Source organism: Sceloporus occidentalis, unplaced genomic scaffold, assembly GCF_023333645.1.
Source record: "Sceloporus occidentalis isolate IW3139 unplaced genomic scaffold, rSceOcc1.0.p SCAF_7, whole genome shotgun sequence".
NCBI lineage: Eukaryota > Metazoa > Chordata > Lepidosauria > Squamata > Phrynosomatidae > Sceloporus > Sceloporus occidentalis.
This window is the reverse complement of record NW_028316987.1, coordinates 89,378,984-89,396,189: the sequence shown is the minus strand read 5'-3', so window position 1 is coordinate 89,396,189 and position 17,206 is coordinate 89,378,984. Positions and strand designations below refer to the sequence as shown.

The following is a 17,206-nucleotide window of genomic DNA, read 5'->3' as shown; positions in this document are numbered from 1 at the left end:
GTTATGCTTTGTCCTACAAAGGCAGTTTCTCCAAATCTAGAAATGATTCAAATGTAGGCTAAAAGTTTTTAATAGAACATTTCTCAGCCTACAACTATTTTTCTGTTTTGTTTTCTATTGTACAATAAATAGAATAAATGCAAGTTTTTTACCTACATTTATTTTTGTTCACTCTTGGATTTAAAATAAAACAGTTTGTGTAGGCAGCCTTGTAAGAAAACCTTTGTGAATGAAAAGTGGCAAGGAGTTGCATGAATATGTAAATATACATCACTTACAGCAAGATGTTTGACACTGGAAGAGAAAGTAAGGAGGCGAAAGGTCAAGCATACATTCAAATTTGACACATGTACACCTCTGTATTTATGATATCTTCATGATATAATCCACATGGATACCAGCCCTACATGAAAAACGCACACTTGTTCCATATCGAATAGAATTCAGAGACATGGCCATGTTATTCTGGAAAATCAGTATGCAGAGATCTTGCAGAACCTTTGAAACTAACTGTGAAGAAAAACTTGCAGCATAAAGCTTTCATAGCCATGGTCTACTTCCTCAGATGCATCTGACTACAAAGTCTACAAAAGCTTATGCTACAATTGCTTCTACACAATTAGTCTCAACGGTGCTACAAGATCCCTTTGCATTAGGGTTGCCATAAATGAGGAGCTCCGAATCGGGACAAATGTAGGACAAGGCTTAAAAATGTAGGACCATTTTTTTTTAAAGGTCCTACATTTTAAAACCTTGTCCTCCTCCTCCTTCCTGGCTTGGGAGGAAGCCTCGGCCTCCTCTCAGGCCGGGAAGGATGCAAGGGCTGCTCCTCATCGCGGCGATCACCGCGGTGGGAAGCAGCCTCCTCCCGGCCCCCACTCCCTTTCCCGGCCTCTGTGGAGGCCCAAGCCTCCACAGAGGCCGGGAAGGAGGGCCAGGGCCGCCTGTCATTGCAGCGATCGCCGCGGTGGCAAACGGCCTCCCCCTCCTTCCTGGCCTGGGAGGAAGCCTCGGCCTGCTCCCAGGCCGGGAAGGAGGCGGAGGCCGCCCCTCATCGCGGTGATCGCCGCGGTGGGAAGCGGCCTCCTCCTCCTCTCGGTCTGGGAGCAAGCTTCGGCCGGCTCCCAGGCCGGGAAGGAGGCGGAGGCCGCCCCTCATCGCGGTGATCGCCGCGGTGGGAAGCGGCTGCCTCCTCCTCCTCCTCCCTGGCCTCGCTGGGGCCCGGGAGGGAGCGTCTCCGCGGCTGGAGCTCCAACCGCGGAGAGCCCTCCCAGGCCTCAGCAAGGCCTTGGAGCCGCCGCGGCGGCTGAGGTGGCCGCGGTGGGCGGGGCCGTCCCGGTTAGGGCGCCAAACCGGACCGGGACCAGGATGGCACCGGCCAAACCGGGATTGTCCCGCCCCCCATATGGCAACCCTACTTTGCATACTTGTTCCATATGTATGCAAAAGAATATATGTGCTTGTTACATGATATTTGTACCATCAAGTGGAGTCTTACACATGTCAGTGAGACACCATGAACTAGAGCATGCCTAAAACAGAGCACTGGCAAGGTCTGCCTCCCATCTGCTACAGTGACAGCAAGATCTACAACAGAAAAGGGACTTAATTGCTTCTTGCAATTAAGTGTTGTCCAGATTTGGTAGTTCCAGACCTTACAATATAAAGCAGACGGTGTTCCAGTATTGGAAATTTGGGACCACTTTTTATCAGGATAGGTAGACTGTGGATTCTGGTGCTGGTATCCTTCACTTGAACTGCCCATATATTGACCTGTGGCTCTCATGGCACACAGAGAGTGATATCTCTGAAATGAGCTGGAGTCCACAAGACTTTACATCAAAGTAAATGTTTTTAGTTTTTACTATACCATAGGATTTTGCTACAACAAACTAACAACACAGCTACACTTCAACATTCTATAGTTCTCACTTGGGTCCAGGGCTTCAAAACAGGAGTCTTGACAAAAATTACTCATCACAAAAAGAATGTTTTGTATCATTTGATACCATCTTGAAGGCAACACTTTCAGTAGAATCAGTTTGCCCATTCAGTTCATAACCACCAACTGTTGAGTAATCATCTGATTTACATGTAAATGTGAATGATATGCCGCAGAATGAACATACACAGAATTAATCCTCTCTAGGGTTGTGAAGGGTTCTGTGCGTGTATGTGTGGGTTATAAAAAGCTGCACTTGCATTTCTTTACATGGCAAAGATACAAGTTTCATAGACTCTAAAAATATGATGTAGGGTTGTGATCAAGATAACTTCACTAGGGGTTAGCCAGGTTGCTTTACAAAGAATTTCCCAGGAAGACAGCTCTTAACCTCAGGTTGACTTTGAAATTTATAAAAAGAACCATCACTTAAGTGAAAGCTGCTAAACTAGATAGAACAAAATCAGATGGACAGGGAGATGCAGCCCTGTTAAAAACAGAACCAAACTGACTCATCAGATTATGAACTACTCCTGCACTTTTCATGGTAATGCAGTGTATTACTGACAGGCCCTCTGGCTTTTGCAGCCATGAAGCTTATGGAGGAAGCCATCATGTCTATAAGGAACATTTTTATAGATTTTTTAAATGGGAAATCAGCCACATTAATTTTAGAAGGCCCAGGTCTGGGGACACCAAAGTCAACAGACAGGACATAAAATAAAATGTGGGAACAGGGGGTACATGTTTGGGTTGACATTTTAAATAGTAGCCTTATGCTTAGCCTCCCACCTTCCACTCTGTTACTTATAGTAAGAGGCTATTGTACTTTGGACATATCTTGATTTGGCATGACTCACTGGAAAAGATTATAATTCTCAATAAGATCAAAGGCAGAAGGGAAAGAGGAGGACTACATTACAAATGGATTGACTCAGTCAAGAAAGTCATGGCCTGGATTTGCTAGACCTAGCCAAGGATATTGTTGGCCTGAATTCTTGGAAATCTCTCCTTCACTGGATCACCAAATGTTGAAGACAACATGATTGCATATAAGGAAAAAATGGTTCTAGGAGAGGGAGTCCAAGACCACATGGGATCCCCATCCAGGAATGCATGTTGGCAGCATGATTCCCATCCCAGGTCCAGATGGTATCTATCCAAGAATTCCTACAGAACTCTAATGTATTGATCTAAAAACATATATATTAACATGTCTTTAAGATGATTCTCTGTGCCAGAGATCTGGAAAATGGTCATGAGTGTTTAAAAAGGGGACCCAGGGAGGAGTCCAGTGATTTACAGGCTTTGAAATATGTTATTCAAATTAAAATTATAAAGTACATATAAGGAAATGTCTTGCTTAAGCATTTTTATTCACTTTCAGTAACACTTGTTGTTAACAGATATTTGATAATTTTATCTTCAAGGTAATCTGACTAAATGTTAAAGAATTTTTTGAGTGTATCAACAGACACTTAATGGAGTGATACAGTAGATGTTGCTTAGTGGAATTTTCAAAAGGCATTTGATAAAGTTTCTCACCACAGATTTCTATGCAAACCTAGCAAATTGCTCTAATCCTTACTTCACAATGGTCCAAGCGTTGATGCCTGGCATTTGTTGCCTCCCAAAATGGCTATGTTCAGTGTCGTAACGGCACTGCCAATCAGAGTGCACTGGGATCACAATCCTTTGAATAAATCACTGTGTGCAGAAGAAAGGGAGACCATCACAGTTCTTGTGCTTTTCTTCTTTCCTTCCCTACACCAAACATCATAGAAGAGCTAGTATGGAGTAAAGCTCCACAGTGTGCTTATCTGAAACCCTTGAAGAGACCAACCACATAAATCTGATCCAGTGCATAGGATAGTGAACAATTTTTAATCCCATCCACAATTCTTTGCCAGTGCAATGCCATCTACATGGCATAATTACTTTTGTTGTCATTGCTATTGGCTGTCACTACAGTGCATGTTAAAATTCCCAGTAGGAGCTGGATAGCCCTCAGGGGATTAATAAACAACTCTAAACCCATGACATCTCCACACTCTCAGATAATCCCACCTAAGAAAGCTTCTGCCAGTGGCAATATGGCTCTAATTGACAAATGCAATAAAACAAGTTGGACATTGCAGCATCAAGAAAAGTAAATGCATATCTGGGAACTGGTAAGTCATATATAAAGTTCTAAGGCTTTATCCTAACACAATGGGCTTTCAGCTTACGTAGCTGAGAATCACAGCACCTCTCAGAAGCTCATCACACACACACACACCCATGAGAGGGGTAAGTAATGACTGATTATAACTATAACAAAAGCTTGCCCAACACTACAAGCCTCTCCCTCCAATGCACAGGCACAGGGGACATGAGAGTTTGAGTTCTGTACTACAGACTCAGTTCATGCAACAGGCCCTGCCTGTTCTATGAAATGGGAGGATGGGAACTGTATAGCACAGCAAGCCTATAGCACAGCAAGCCTTTGCAGAGCAGAGGAGTTCATCAGTAGTCTGACTGATTGATTGAAGCAGTGGCTTCCAAGAGATGGGTGTGGCTCTCTACTCATCCTTCCGTGAGGCATTTGGTTTTATGGAGAGAGAATTTATCCCTAAGCGACATACAACAGACTTAATCTAGTTTAGCAGTTCCCACAAAACCTGGAAATTTCGAGACAGATATTCAACTTGTGGCCAAAATTGAATGACGTAGACTTGAAAACAATTGGCTGAATAAGACATATTTGCAATGTATCTAAAAGGAGTGATTTGCCCAAAATGAAAGCTGTTGTTTCATCAACTTTAATTATCACCCACTCTATTTTCAAAGTAAAAGATGTCAAAACTGGGGAGCATCCAATGGAAACCACAGAAGAACCAAGAGACACATTGCAAGATGTTCACAATGTGGGAGAAAAGACCAATGGATTAAGGCCTAAAAGCCTTAAGAGGACACATAAATCAAAACACATTGGGGGTTTCTACCAATAAATAACCCCATTTTGAACATCTTGAAACATTTTTTAAAGTGGAAAAAAAAAGGAAAGGATGAGCCAGCCAGTAAAAGTAACTAAAGACACCTCACCTGAGCCACGCCAGCTGTGGGAGTAGCAACTAATTTGGGCCCTGGTGCTAATTTCACGACATCAGTCAAGGACACGCTTGTCTCTGCGACGAGTCCTGCAATGAGGATCACAGACCTGATCAATGAGCAGAAACAAGATGAGGGATGTGCCTGGACTCCTTGGCAAATTAATACATTGCATTGATCTTCCTTGGTCAGGTCAGCATTCAGAGTGAAGGATAACGGGTAAAGATCTTACATTCCAATGCACTTGGGCCTGGGCAAAGAGGGGTCTCAGAGATCGAGTTTACATCAGTCATTCAATTTGTCCCATGGAGGGCAAAGCTAGCCACAGAGTTGCAAGTTCAACAGTATCAGTAATCATTGAGGAAAGCCAATAAGGCAGGAAAGAGATGGGAAAATATGGGGAAGTAATACATTAAAGGACAAAGCATGATTTTTAAAAAACAGGGCAGATGTAAAGGGAAAACACTCGAGCAAAGTGGGGAGTGGAAGGAATGACAGAGAAATTTCATCTCAGTCTTTCCAATCAATCATCCAGTATTTTTACTATCTATCTATTCCAGAGGATTCACCATACTAGAACTAATTCAATTCCATTACTTGACACAATACTAGCAAAGTAATTTGTTGCATTTGTCATTGCTTTTTTTCATTACAGCTTGTTATTCTTTTTTTAAAAAAAACACTTCAGCGTTGATATGCCAATGGCACAAAACTTGAAAAATTCCTCTCAAAATGTCTCCAAATATGACCCTTAAAGGTAACTTTTTTAAAGTAACTAAAAATGTTCCTTATTATACAACTCAAACAACTTCATCCCATTCATTACATTACTTTTGAAATACAACTTCATTAAGCCAGGCCCACTCTCCAAAAGCCTTGTTAATTCACTAAAGGCAATTATTTGCAGGGCTGCTGAAAGTAAGTTCAGGTCATGATGTTTAAAAAAAATCAGGCCTGGTTACTCATTTTAGCAACAATTTTTATTACAGAAAACACATGCATGTAAAGGTAGCCTTTAGTCAGTATGTTAAAAACTGACAAAATTATTCTGGCAGAATTTTTTGGATTTAAGAGCTGCTTCTGATGAAGTGGATTCTAGTCCATGGACCTGCATCACAATTATTTTGTACTCTTTAAGTTACCAAGAAGGCTTTTTGTCGGCGTACACCTGTACATATACTACTGGACATTTGAGATGGGAAAAAAGAAACAGCACTCTTTCCCATAAGGAAGTTGCTTACCACTGACAACTTTGTTGCTGTATAAAGGCTGCCGCCCAACTCACCAGGCAGGAAGTGTTGCCGCCGGGGGCCTGGCGCCAGGGACGTCTGGCGTGCCCCAGCATGCTTTGCTGGGGTGCGCTGGCCTCCAATTGGCCGGCCGAGGGGGGAAAAGGAGGGACTTCCGCCTCCTGAACGACGCTCTAGGAGGCGGATAGTCCCTCTCTATGGTCGCCCCAGTCCTCCAGGGCAGCCGATTGGCTGGCTGCTCCTGGGGGCGGGGCGACTCCCCTCTCGGCCCCCACCTTTGGAATAGGCCAATATATAGGCCATGCGGCGTCTTGCTCGGTGCCATTTCTGCTTGGATCTCCCACCCGCCCTCCCTAGGGTGCGTGGTTTGCTGTCACAACTTTTGGGGCGGCAGCAGAGGTTCTGGATCGGGTAGGCATGGTCTAGAAGGTTGCATAGCACTGTATCAGGAGTCCCTATGGGACACAGGAGTGATGAGGGCATACGTTGTGGTCATTGCGGGGGCCATAACGTGACACCGCTTCCCAGTGACTAGGGACTTTAGTTAAATGCAATCTGTGGGTTGCATGAATATGAGAGGGCGTTAATCTAGCCCCTAGCTCATCCTGACGCCTTGCTTTATATGACATGCCATTTATCCTACAACAGCGGGTTGTAAGATGATCCAGAACTCATGCTTTTGGCCAAATCTACCTTTTGCTGATGCTTGCATTAATAAAGTTGTGGCCTTTCCTCCACATGCGGCTTTGCGTTTTATTGTGGCGATGCCCTCACAGGCAAACCTCACATACTTTCAAATGGTTTGAACTATAGAAATCTAGAATTGTGTCACCTATGAAGAGGGAAAATACACTGTTCTAGAAAAATCCATGAGCTCTACCTGGTTCTCAGAACATTGGGGCTATCATTTCTCAATCTGATTACTATATAGATAGGGCATGATGCTTTCCTGCTACAATGAACTTTTCCAGCCCATAATACATTTTCAATCAGTCCCTCAACTGGGGACAAGATCTGAAATAAACAGAAGAAGAAAAACAGGAGGGGGAGGAGAGCAGCACTAAAAGAGGAGGAGGAGACATTTCTGTCAAGCTCTGAGGTGGCTGTGAAGCAGGAGAGGATAATATCTCTTGTCCTGACACAAAACACTCTAGTAGTTCTTAACTTTTCAACCTTCAGATGTTTTAGACTCAACTTCCAGAATTCTTGACCCCTGGCCATGCTGGTGGGGCTTCTGGGAGATGATGGAAGCAAATGAGCTGCTTGCCTCCCAGGCTATGGTAGTTCTAGTGTAGGTGGCCCCTCCTGTCGGTTCAGGGTTATTTATGAACTATCTTGCCCCAAGATAAGGAAAGAAAAACAAGAAAAGCCATACAGAAATGATATTAGAAAGGGTTCATGAAGAAAAGATCTATCAGTAGGTATTAGCCATCGTGGCCAAACAAAACAGTCCAGTGTGATGTCAAAGGCTTTCATGGCTGGCATGCAGATTTTTGTGGGTTTTTCAGACTATGTGGCCGTGTTCTAGAAGAGTTTATTCCTGACGTTTCTGAAGATGCCAGCCACAGATGCCGGTGAAACGTCAGGAACAAACTCTTCTAGAACATGGCCACACAGCCTGAAAAACCCACAAAAAACTAAGAACAGTCCAGGTTCAGAAGCAGTATGCCAATAAACCATGAGTTGCCAAGGCATGAGCATCAGGAAAGGGCTACTGCCTTGTGGGCTCTCCAGAAACAGCTGCGAGAAAGAGGAGGCTAAATAAGATAGGCTCTGAAGTCCAACTTGGCAGGGTTGTTCTTACACAGTCATGTAGACAACCTAATTGAAAAGAGTGTTATTGTGGGGAGGAGAGAGGCAAGAGCACAAATGCAAACCACAGACTGGCTTGTGACTAGCATGGAAATCAGTTAGTGTTTCAACCCCATGACAAGTGTATTCTGCTGCATGTGTTCATGTGGCTTAAAGGGCTCTTTGGTTGACTTACCATGGATTGCTCTGTAAGCAGATCCTAAACAGGCTGAATTAGCAGTGTCAATAGTGTAGACCGGAGCACTGAAAACATCAGACAAGACCTGAGAAGCATAAAAAGCATCTGTTACAACCAGACTGTGGGAAACAGGGAATAGCCAGTTTTGTTTTCCTCAGCAAGCCAAACAAATGTATGCCAGAAGAGAAGGCCTTATACTGGCACTCAGGTTTGGAAAAGCAGCCACTGGTGTGCCTGGGTTGGGAATGGAAAGAATATTCTGTGTTATTTGTATCCTAGATGAAAAAAAAAGGGTTCAAAACCCTCAGGAAACCTAGTCAGTAAAATATAACACAAAGGCAAGGACGTTCCTCATATTCAGACATCCTGTTTCAGGATATTAATTTGCACAGAAACATAAACTGGGGGTGGTGCAAAAATCATGTTTTATAGATATAGATAAACCCTCACTTATCCCCCACACATATACAGTGTTATATAAAAATAGGTAAATTTCTGTAAACTGAATGTGTATGTGTACAAAAAAATGTGATTTCTTGAAACACTTTGGGATGTAAATATCTGGTGAAAACCATGCAGCAACATTTGTTTTCTCTTCCAGCAAGGAGCAAACTACAGAAATTACTAATCCCTGTGTGTTGGTAAAATAGTTGAAGATTTACATTTCCAGGTGTGTGTGTACTAAATATGAAATGTTTCATGAGTAAGTAGGCTGATGTAGCTTTATCAACACAGGATACATAAACTGGGAAGTTGTGGCTACCCATGGACTCCAACAACTGGAACATATCCTAGTACGGTCAGTTTAACTGTGTATAGCAGTGATTGTGAAAAGCACGAACATTTGGTTTTAATTATGTAGACAACCAAAGTTGTGAACTACAGGTATTGTGGTTTTCCATTACAATTTGATGTGACCTCTTTTCTTTTTGGTGTTGCATCTCAGTTCACAGGAGCCTTAGATAATAACTTTTGAGTCACACAGGGATGTCTGACAGATGCAGGTCAGCAGAAGTCTGCTGGAGCTCAGCACAAGGAAACTGTTGGTTCTCTCTCTTCTCTCTCTCTCTCTCACACACACACTGAAAACACTGTTGGATCTCTAATAAAAGGAATTTGTGCTTAATGCATCGAGGATGTGATCAGACCCCTATCTGAGCAAAATCCATTTCCCCCCTGAGCTTCCATTGGGAACTCTTCTAGCTTCTGAGAGAGAATGGCCTTGCCTCAGTTCCCTATAAATCCTAGGTCTCCTACCTGCTTTTAATTGCTGGCTAACATCTGCTCAAGATCAATCTTCTAAAAATGTTCCCTCTTCACCCAAGAGTTCACAGCTTAACTGAAATAGTCCAACAGCCCAAACACAAGAGGCTACACTTACTTGTAAGATTGCTTTATTGTGAGATGCCCCACCAGTTGCCAAGATTCTTGTTGTGGGCACTGCAAAGAAAGAAGGAGTAATGAAATTACTATGAGTATAGATCCAGGTATATTGTGCATAATTATGCTGGAGTTCTGTTTATGCTAACCAGAAATTGTTAGTCGTTTGGCAATGAAAGCTCTGATTGAAGGTTGGTAGTGAGCAGGAAGCAATGAGGAATAGCTGTTTGACTACTAGACTACAACTGTGGAGACTAGGGTTCAATTCCCAACTCAGCTATGTAAACCATCGGGTGACCTTGGGCAAGTCACACTTTCCCAGCCTCAGGGGAAGTCAATGGCACACCTCCTTTGAACTAATCTTGCCGAAAACTTCATGATATGGTTGCCATAGGTTAAAAATGGCTTGAAGACACATGACAACAGCAACAACAATGTGAGAAGCAGAGGGAAGTGGCCTCTTCTTCAATTGAGGTCTTAAACAGAAACTGGATAGCCATCTCTCAGGAGTGCTTTAGCTATGGATCCTGCATGGTGGGCTGGATTTGACTAGATGGTCCTTGCAGTCTCTTCCAATCCTATGATTCTGTGATTTAGTTTATTGCTTTCATGAAGTCTTAAGTTGAAAGGAGCATGCTGGGAAGCTGATTTGTTGGTTGCTTAAGTAGGGGTGGGCACTTAAGTATTCTGTAGACAACGTAGTTTTGCGTACACGTAAGCTGGATACATGGTAATGCTAGCAAAACCAAGCCACTGCTTCCAAACTGAAGTCAACCCACATTTCTGAACAAAGGTTTGTGTAAATCAGCACTGAATCTATTGTGTGTATGATACTATCAAGTAAGATGCTCAAAGCAGCTCTGCTGCTCAACACAAAATGGTAACTCCACATTTTGTTCTCAACTTGGAGATGGAGAAGAGAGACTAGTATTTTCCCCACGAGAGAATGGTCGTTGGAAGTCCGGGTCAGTATTGAAAGCAAACAATCAAAGGTCAACAAGTTTTTTGGGGAAGACGAAGAATGGTCGTGAGAGGTCTGAGTCAAATATCAAGTAAGAAGCCAAGTGATTCCACAAGCGAAGTTCCTAAGCTGCTTAACGCGGCGGAAAAAAGGAACTGGAGAAAGAGAGGGAATGCAGGGGACTTATAAGGGGTGGGCGGAGCTACTGCCAAAAAGTTGCTAAAAGTTACAAAGTGAACTTTGCCCAGTGATTCCAGAAGTTTCTGAGCTCTACTGCGCAGGCGCAGTACAACCCATTTGTATGATTCACAGAGACCATGAAGAAGAAATATGGATATCCCTCTCATCATCCCCTCAGGGTAATGTAACACAAGAGTGGCAAACAAAACAATGGAGTCCTGAAGCCAATTTTATATAGTAGCTTTGTATTTGTTTGCTTTTACATCTGCCAGAGTTTGGGTTCCCATTACACAAAGATCAACTGAAAGACAAGTTGTAAAGTCAGCAAATTCCTGAAAAGCTCTCTGTTTAAACCAGAGATAGGCAAGCCCCAGAGCTTGGAGAGCCATACACTCAAATTTCTGGCACCAGAGCCCTTGAATACCACAGTCACTCCACCTCTGCCTAACTATTTTGGTGGCCAGAACTGATGAGGCCTTACATCTTCTCACCTCTCCTGCTCTTTAGCTGGTGAAATGACTCAGTGATGGCAGGATCTTTGGGATCTAAGTGGGTCTGAAGGTCTGCACTGGAAACCCCATAGGGCCACATGTGTACTGCAAGATTCCCACCCCTGCTTTAAGCTGTTCACAATTGAGAAAACAATGAAATCTTGACAAATATAAAAAGGATAGAGTGGTGAAGTTTGGTCTAAACAAGAACCTGCTCCTCAAACTTTGTACCCTCTCAATTTAATAGAGATTATTAACCAACAATGCAATGTCTGCATGAAGTGTTGTGCCCAACATGCTTTACTTGGGTGCAGACTTTCTCGCTGGAGTCAAAGCTTCTGCAGAGAGGAGACTTCATTTCACCGATAAATTTAATCAGATCTTCCTCTTTGGAGGATATTCAGCGATGCACAAATTGGGTTTAAAAAGCCATTAAGATCTCTGTCAATGTCAGTAAACAAATAAACCACACAGCCAAGTGATTCCTTGGAGAAAACAAGTTTCAATTATACCTGCACACAGTGACAGAGCCCTGCCAATATTTTCAGAAACATGTCACAGATGCCGGTGAAAAATAACCGCTAAAACCACTGGGCTCAGAAAACAAAGCAACACATGCACACACCACTGAACACCTCTAAAATCTTAACAGTTTAGTTCACAATGCACCTTTCTTCTTTTCTTGTGCCATAACCAAGAGTTCAGCAAGTAATATTAGTTAAATAGAAGTGCAGTTGTCTTTTGGTTCTCTTTGGAGAAGAACAGACCAATCCAACATTTTTGTGTCTCAAAATGCTGATGTACATGGTAGTATATAACCCATAGTTCCTTGCAAGTTTGACAAGAAATGCTAGAGCAAAGTCCTCAAATTGCAACCTATCTCATCAATACCCTTACACTTCAGGCTTCCATATGTCTAACAATAAAATAAAATAAAAAGATGCAGAAAAGGGGTAACCAAATAACTAATGAGCAGAATGCACTCGCTAAAAGCAAGACCGAACCCAAGACTGGGTTCTTATTAATTTAAGGAGGGAAGACTATGAGAAGGCTATTTAATAACATTTTGTATGGTGTGGAGAAGGCTGATAGAGAGAACGTACCATTCCTTCCTTATGCTACTAGAACAGAGGAGCAATGCAATGAAGCTGACTAGAAATAGATCCAAGAGAGTCAAGTGCTTCATGGGAGTAATTTAAGTAAGCTTAAATTATTTATGGAACTGTCACCAAATGTGATGACAACCACTGGCTTTGAAGTGGGGTTAGAAAAAAATAGTCATGTAGGTCACACATTTGATCATCGTTATTAGTGACAGCTATACACTGTACTAGGGTTGCCATATTTCAGTCCCTTAAATCTGGGCACCAAATCTGTATATTATTTTAATTTGTATATTATACAGCAATTAATTGTTGCAGGTTTTTTATGGCTATCTTTTAGGTTTAGGACCATTTTTATAGCACCCACTGATCTGGAAAAAAACATACAGTAATTTTTAAAGTGTAGGAAGTAGAACAGGGAGACACAACTTCAAATGCCCAATTAATAATATGACCTTAAGGTATTACTACCTCCCAGAAAACCTTCCTTTCAAAGTTGTTGTAGGGATTAATAGGGAAAGAAGAACCATGTGAAGGAGATATACACATTCCTGGTGTGGTTGAACAAAACAATATTTTATAGTTTTTTGTGGGTTTTTCGGGCTATGTGGCCATATTCTAGAAGATTTTCTTCCTGACGTTTCGTCAGCATCTGTGGCTGGTGCCAGCCACAGATGCTGGCGAAATGTCAGGAAGAAAATCTTCTAGAATATGGCCACATAGCCCGAAAAACCCACAAAAAACTATGGATGTCGGCCATGAAAGCCTTCGACTTCACAAAACAGTATTTTACCATATACAAATGTTTCCAGTGGTATTCATGTCTGATCATTTTTGCCATTTTTTTTAAACTGATGGCAAAACCTTACACATACATGCAAATACAATAGGAGTCTCTGAGACTGGCATCACCATCTGACTCAGGTCTAAAACACATTGCAACTGTCTTGGTTCAGGGCTATGGAATTATGGGAACTGTAGTTTTGTGAGACATTTAGCCTTCTCTGTCAGAGAGCCCTGGTGCCACAATAAACTACAATTCCCAGGATACCCTAACACTGAGCCAGGACAGTTAAAGTGATCTCAAACTGGATTATTTCTGCAGTGTGTTTTGGACCACACAGAGAAAAATGCAAATAAGAGCAAACAGCAGTAGTTGAGGAAGGAAAGCATTTCTTTCAGATACAGATTCAGTAATTAATTATAACTATAAAATCATCAGTTTAACAATTTTCTATTGTCTTGCTTGACTTTTCTTTACAACAAACGTGTTAATCAGTTCATCTGTTTTAGGATGCCTGTCCTACCACCCAACTACTGTTTGTAAATGATAATGTAAGGTAAGGTAATGATAGATATTTGTAGATTTTACATTTCCATTCACTTTTACCACATAAAATAACACTCTCTCACCCAACCATGTGCGTAATTGTTAGCCACTGAGGCAACATTGTGGACTTATCCAATGCAGTGGGCTGTCATCAACAAAAAGGTGTGCCAAATAAATTATGCTAATTTTTAAAACTCAGATTTTGCTACTTTTGGGTGTGTAAGAAAATAGATATACTGAACATTTTATTACTGTACAAGAACAATACAGTTTGGCAGACCTGTTCTTTTTCCCTTTCACCCTCCCAAATTTTATTTCTATTTCTCTTTGATATATACTCCTTCACATTCTCAACCAATAGCTGCTGTGTTGTTTGTCTGCTATAGTTTATAGTGCAGAAGAAAATGTATTCCTAAGGAATACAAATATATTTTTAAAAATCTCTTTTTTGCTTATGTATAGCAAATAGTGACTTAGGAGGACATGTGTGTGAAGAAACAGTTCAAAAACCCATATCACACTCTCAGAGCAAATAGATAAAGAATTCTTCAAAAAGGAGTTTATCTTTTCTTTTTGAATTTTATAAGCAACTTAAAAAAAAATCTAAGGCCTGTTACAGACTGCCAAAATAAAGCTGCTTCAGGTCTCTTTGGAGGTATGCTGTTTAAATGATGCATGCACCCTAAGAATCTGGAAGCTGCACCAAAGCTGCACTCTAGTCCTTAGGACTGGAGTGTGGCTTTGGTGCGACCTCCGGACTCTTAGGACCCATGCATCATTTAAACAGCATACCTCCAAAAAGACCCGAAGCAGCTTTATTTTGGCAGTCTGTAACAGGCCTAAGTTTCATATCAAGCATCTAGTTGAATAATCTTCTGTCCATCCTTCCCTCTTGCCTTTTCCCAGCTCCTCTTTTCCTTAGTAAAAGTGGCTACCTCTACAGATGTAAAGTCAGAAACAACGACTTGCAATTTCATTTGCAACCAACATTTCCACATAGAAAATACTATGCGAAGTTTCCAAATCAGGCATCTCATGGTTTTTCCAAAACTGAGCAAGTGTAATTCTGGTGGCTGTTATTAAATGAAATAATTTTTTTCCGTACTTAATCTTAATTTGTGTAGGAATCCTATCTAGCATGTTTAACAAATACATTTCTGGTCTCATTTCAAAATTAACCTGTTCAATTTCTCTGTGTATACTTTTCCAGTTTTGGGCATTTCCACCAGATATGGATCCATGTTCTGGGTGCGTTGTCGCATTTCCAACATGTTCCCAGTCCTGTTTTATAAATTTTAGCTATTTTATTAGGAGTCAGATACCACCTATGTTCCATTTTCCAGAAATTTTCACGAAGGTTTTGGGATTTTGTAAATTTCTTTGTTTTCTCTCAAGCTAGTTTCCAACTATCTATGTCTATAGTGTTTCAATGTATTGTCTGACACCAAGAAAAGGTTTATATCCTTGTAATGGTGTAATGAAGAGTTCTTTCAAGTTTTTATGTATATAAATTTTTTAATTAAAAAAGAAAGAAAGAAAACACTATGTGAAACATGCTGCTTTGACACAAAAATGAGTTTTGCACAAATTTTAAGTGAATAGTATTTTCCCCAATAAGTTCCAAAATGGGAAACATAATAGAAAAATACACAAAAATTCTCATAAATATGCCCAGCAGGGTGAAAACTTTTCAAGTTTTTTGTTTTCCACGTAATGATGAAATAAGCAAAGATCTGTAACCCTATCTTGTTCTGGATTTCTACTCCTGTTGAATAGGGCATTTAAGACAACGTTCCAGTAGAGACCAGGAACCAAACAAATTGTTATGTACCGAGGAAAAAAAATTGCATCAGTCTTCAACATTAGCTATTGACCCATAATACTGTATAGTTAAAGGACTATGGACTCCCTCTGGGCTTCTATATGGTCACTTCTGCATTTTGAGCCAAGGTTCAGAGTGACAAGATTGATCGGAGATAGGAATCAACAACTTTGCTGCAGGGTTCAAAAGAAAGCACACACACACACACACACACACACACCCCTGATGCAGCCCATTTTGTATTGTTTTACTGTCTTCCTAATTTGCCAGGGATAAGCATAACCTGCTAGCCAAACAGGTGAACAATGAATTTCTGGTGATTCCTTTAACTTTCCACATATGAGACCAAAAAGAAATACAGCTGCCCTCACAGAATTAGTGTTAACATTTCAGTTTTCTTTTCACCTGGACTGAGATTTTAAAGAAAGACTCATCGGGGCCAGATATCTGGCCTTGGGAAGATTGCAAACCTGAACAAACAAACAGGCAAATGATAATAATAATAATAATAATATTTATATCCCGCCTCTCTACAAAATGCAATTGGGGCGGCTTACAAGATTAAGATAATCTGAAGGAAACCTTTAAAGAATCACTCTGTTCCTCTATCAACTGCTTATGTAGATTGGTAGGTGATGCATACCTTAACAGGCAAGCACCAGGTGGGTCCCATCTATTCAATGGACAAGCTTCTCACAAAAAAGGATGGTGGTGTTGCTTAGCAACAAGAAGATAAGGCTTGAAATCTAGTTTATAAAACTCTAACAGAAGCAAAGCCACAGTCTAATCTAAGATTTATCATCTTAACTAAGGACAGTGTGAGGAGGGTGGGAGACACTGCCAGTATGATTTGTGTACTTTGTGTACTTTCAGAAAGCATAATTAATTGGCACAACAAGACAAAACTGCTGACATGCAAATTGGAAGATGTAAGTGATTAAGGGAACAGTTGACCATCAAAAGAGGTGAAGGAATTAACCCAAGAAGCATCTTATGAGTCAGTTGTTCACATGGGTGAGAAAGAGCTTGGAGAAGGTGAGCCTCTTGTTTAAATCTTATTTCTGAGATCAGTACGCCATGTATACCATCAGTACATCAAATTGACTCAAAATGCAAAAGTGATCCAGCCAAGCTTATCTAGTCCAGAAGGATTTCTTCACAAGTAGAAAAACAGACACCTTCAGGTAGCACACAAGCACAGCATGCTCTTAACCTTCCAACTAAAAACAGTAAGTTTCTCAATGACTACAGTGGACCCTTGTTATACGCTGGGGTTTGGTTCCAAGATCCCCCGTGTATAACAAAATCCATGTATGCTCAAGTCCCATTAAATATAATGACATAGCAAAATGGTGTCCCTTATAAAAAATGGAAAATCAAGGTAAATTTATACTTTTTTGGAACATTTTCAAACCGTGTATGCTTGAATCCGTGTATAAAAAATCCGTGTATAAGAAGGGCCGACTGCACAAGTTACAAAGTCTGGATGATACTTCCACTTTCAGATCGGGACAGGCTGTGACCATCCCCATCTCCTCTTTCTCCCTTCACCTGTAGACATTTGGTGGATCATCATGAAAAACAAGATTATGTACTACAGAGGCCTGTTTGTTTGTTTGTTTGTTTGTTTGTTTGTTTATGGGATTTATATCCCGCCTTTCTCCCAA

At 41.2% G+C, this 17,206-nt stretch overlaps 1 protein-coding gene across 3 annotated transcripts in view; it reads right to left on the bottom strand.

Moving 5' to 3' along the window:
- The window catches only part of LOC149310073 (xylulose kinase-like), a 124,174-nt gene that overhangs the window by 13,292 nt on the left and 93,676 nt on the right, over window positions 1-17,206 (bottom strand). For 2 of the 3 annotated variants that reach the window (XM_089533629.1, XM_089533630.1), the window contains 3 exons: window positions 9,654-9,712; window positions 8,270-8,357; window positions 5,027-5,121 (listed from right to left, as the gene is read on the bottom strand). The exons of the other annotated variant lie outside the window; for it this stretch is intronic. In XM_089533629.1, coding sequence (XP_089389755.1) covers window positions 5,027-5,121; window positions 8,270-8,357; window positions 9,654-9,712 — 242 coding nt within the window. The remainder of the gene's footprint in view (window positions 1-5,026; window positions 5,122-8,269; window positions 8,358-9,653; window positions 9,713-17,206) is intronic. 3 annotated transcript variants of the gene reach the window in all.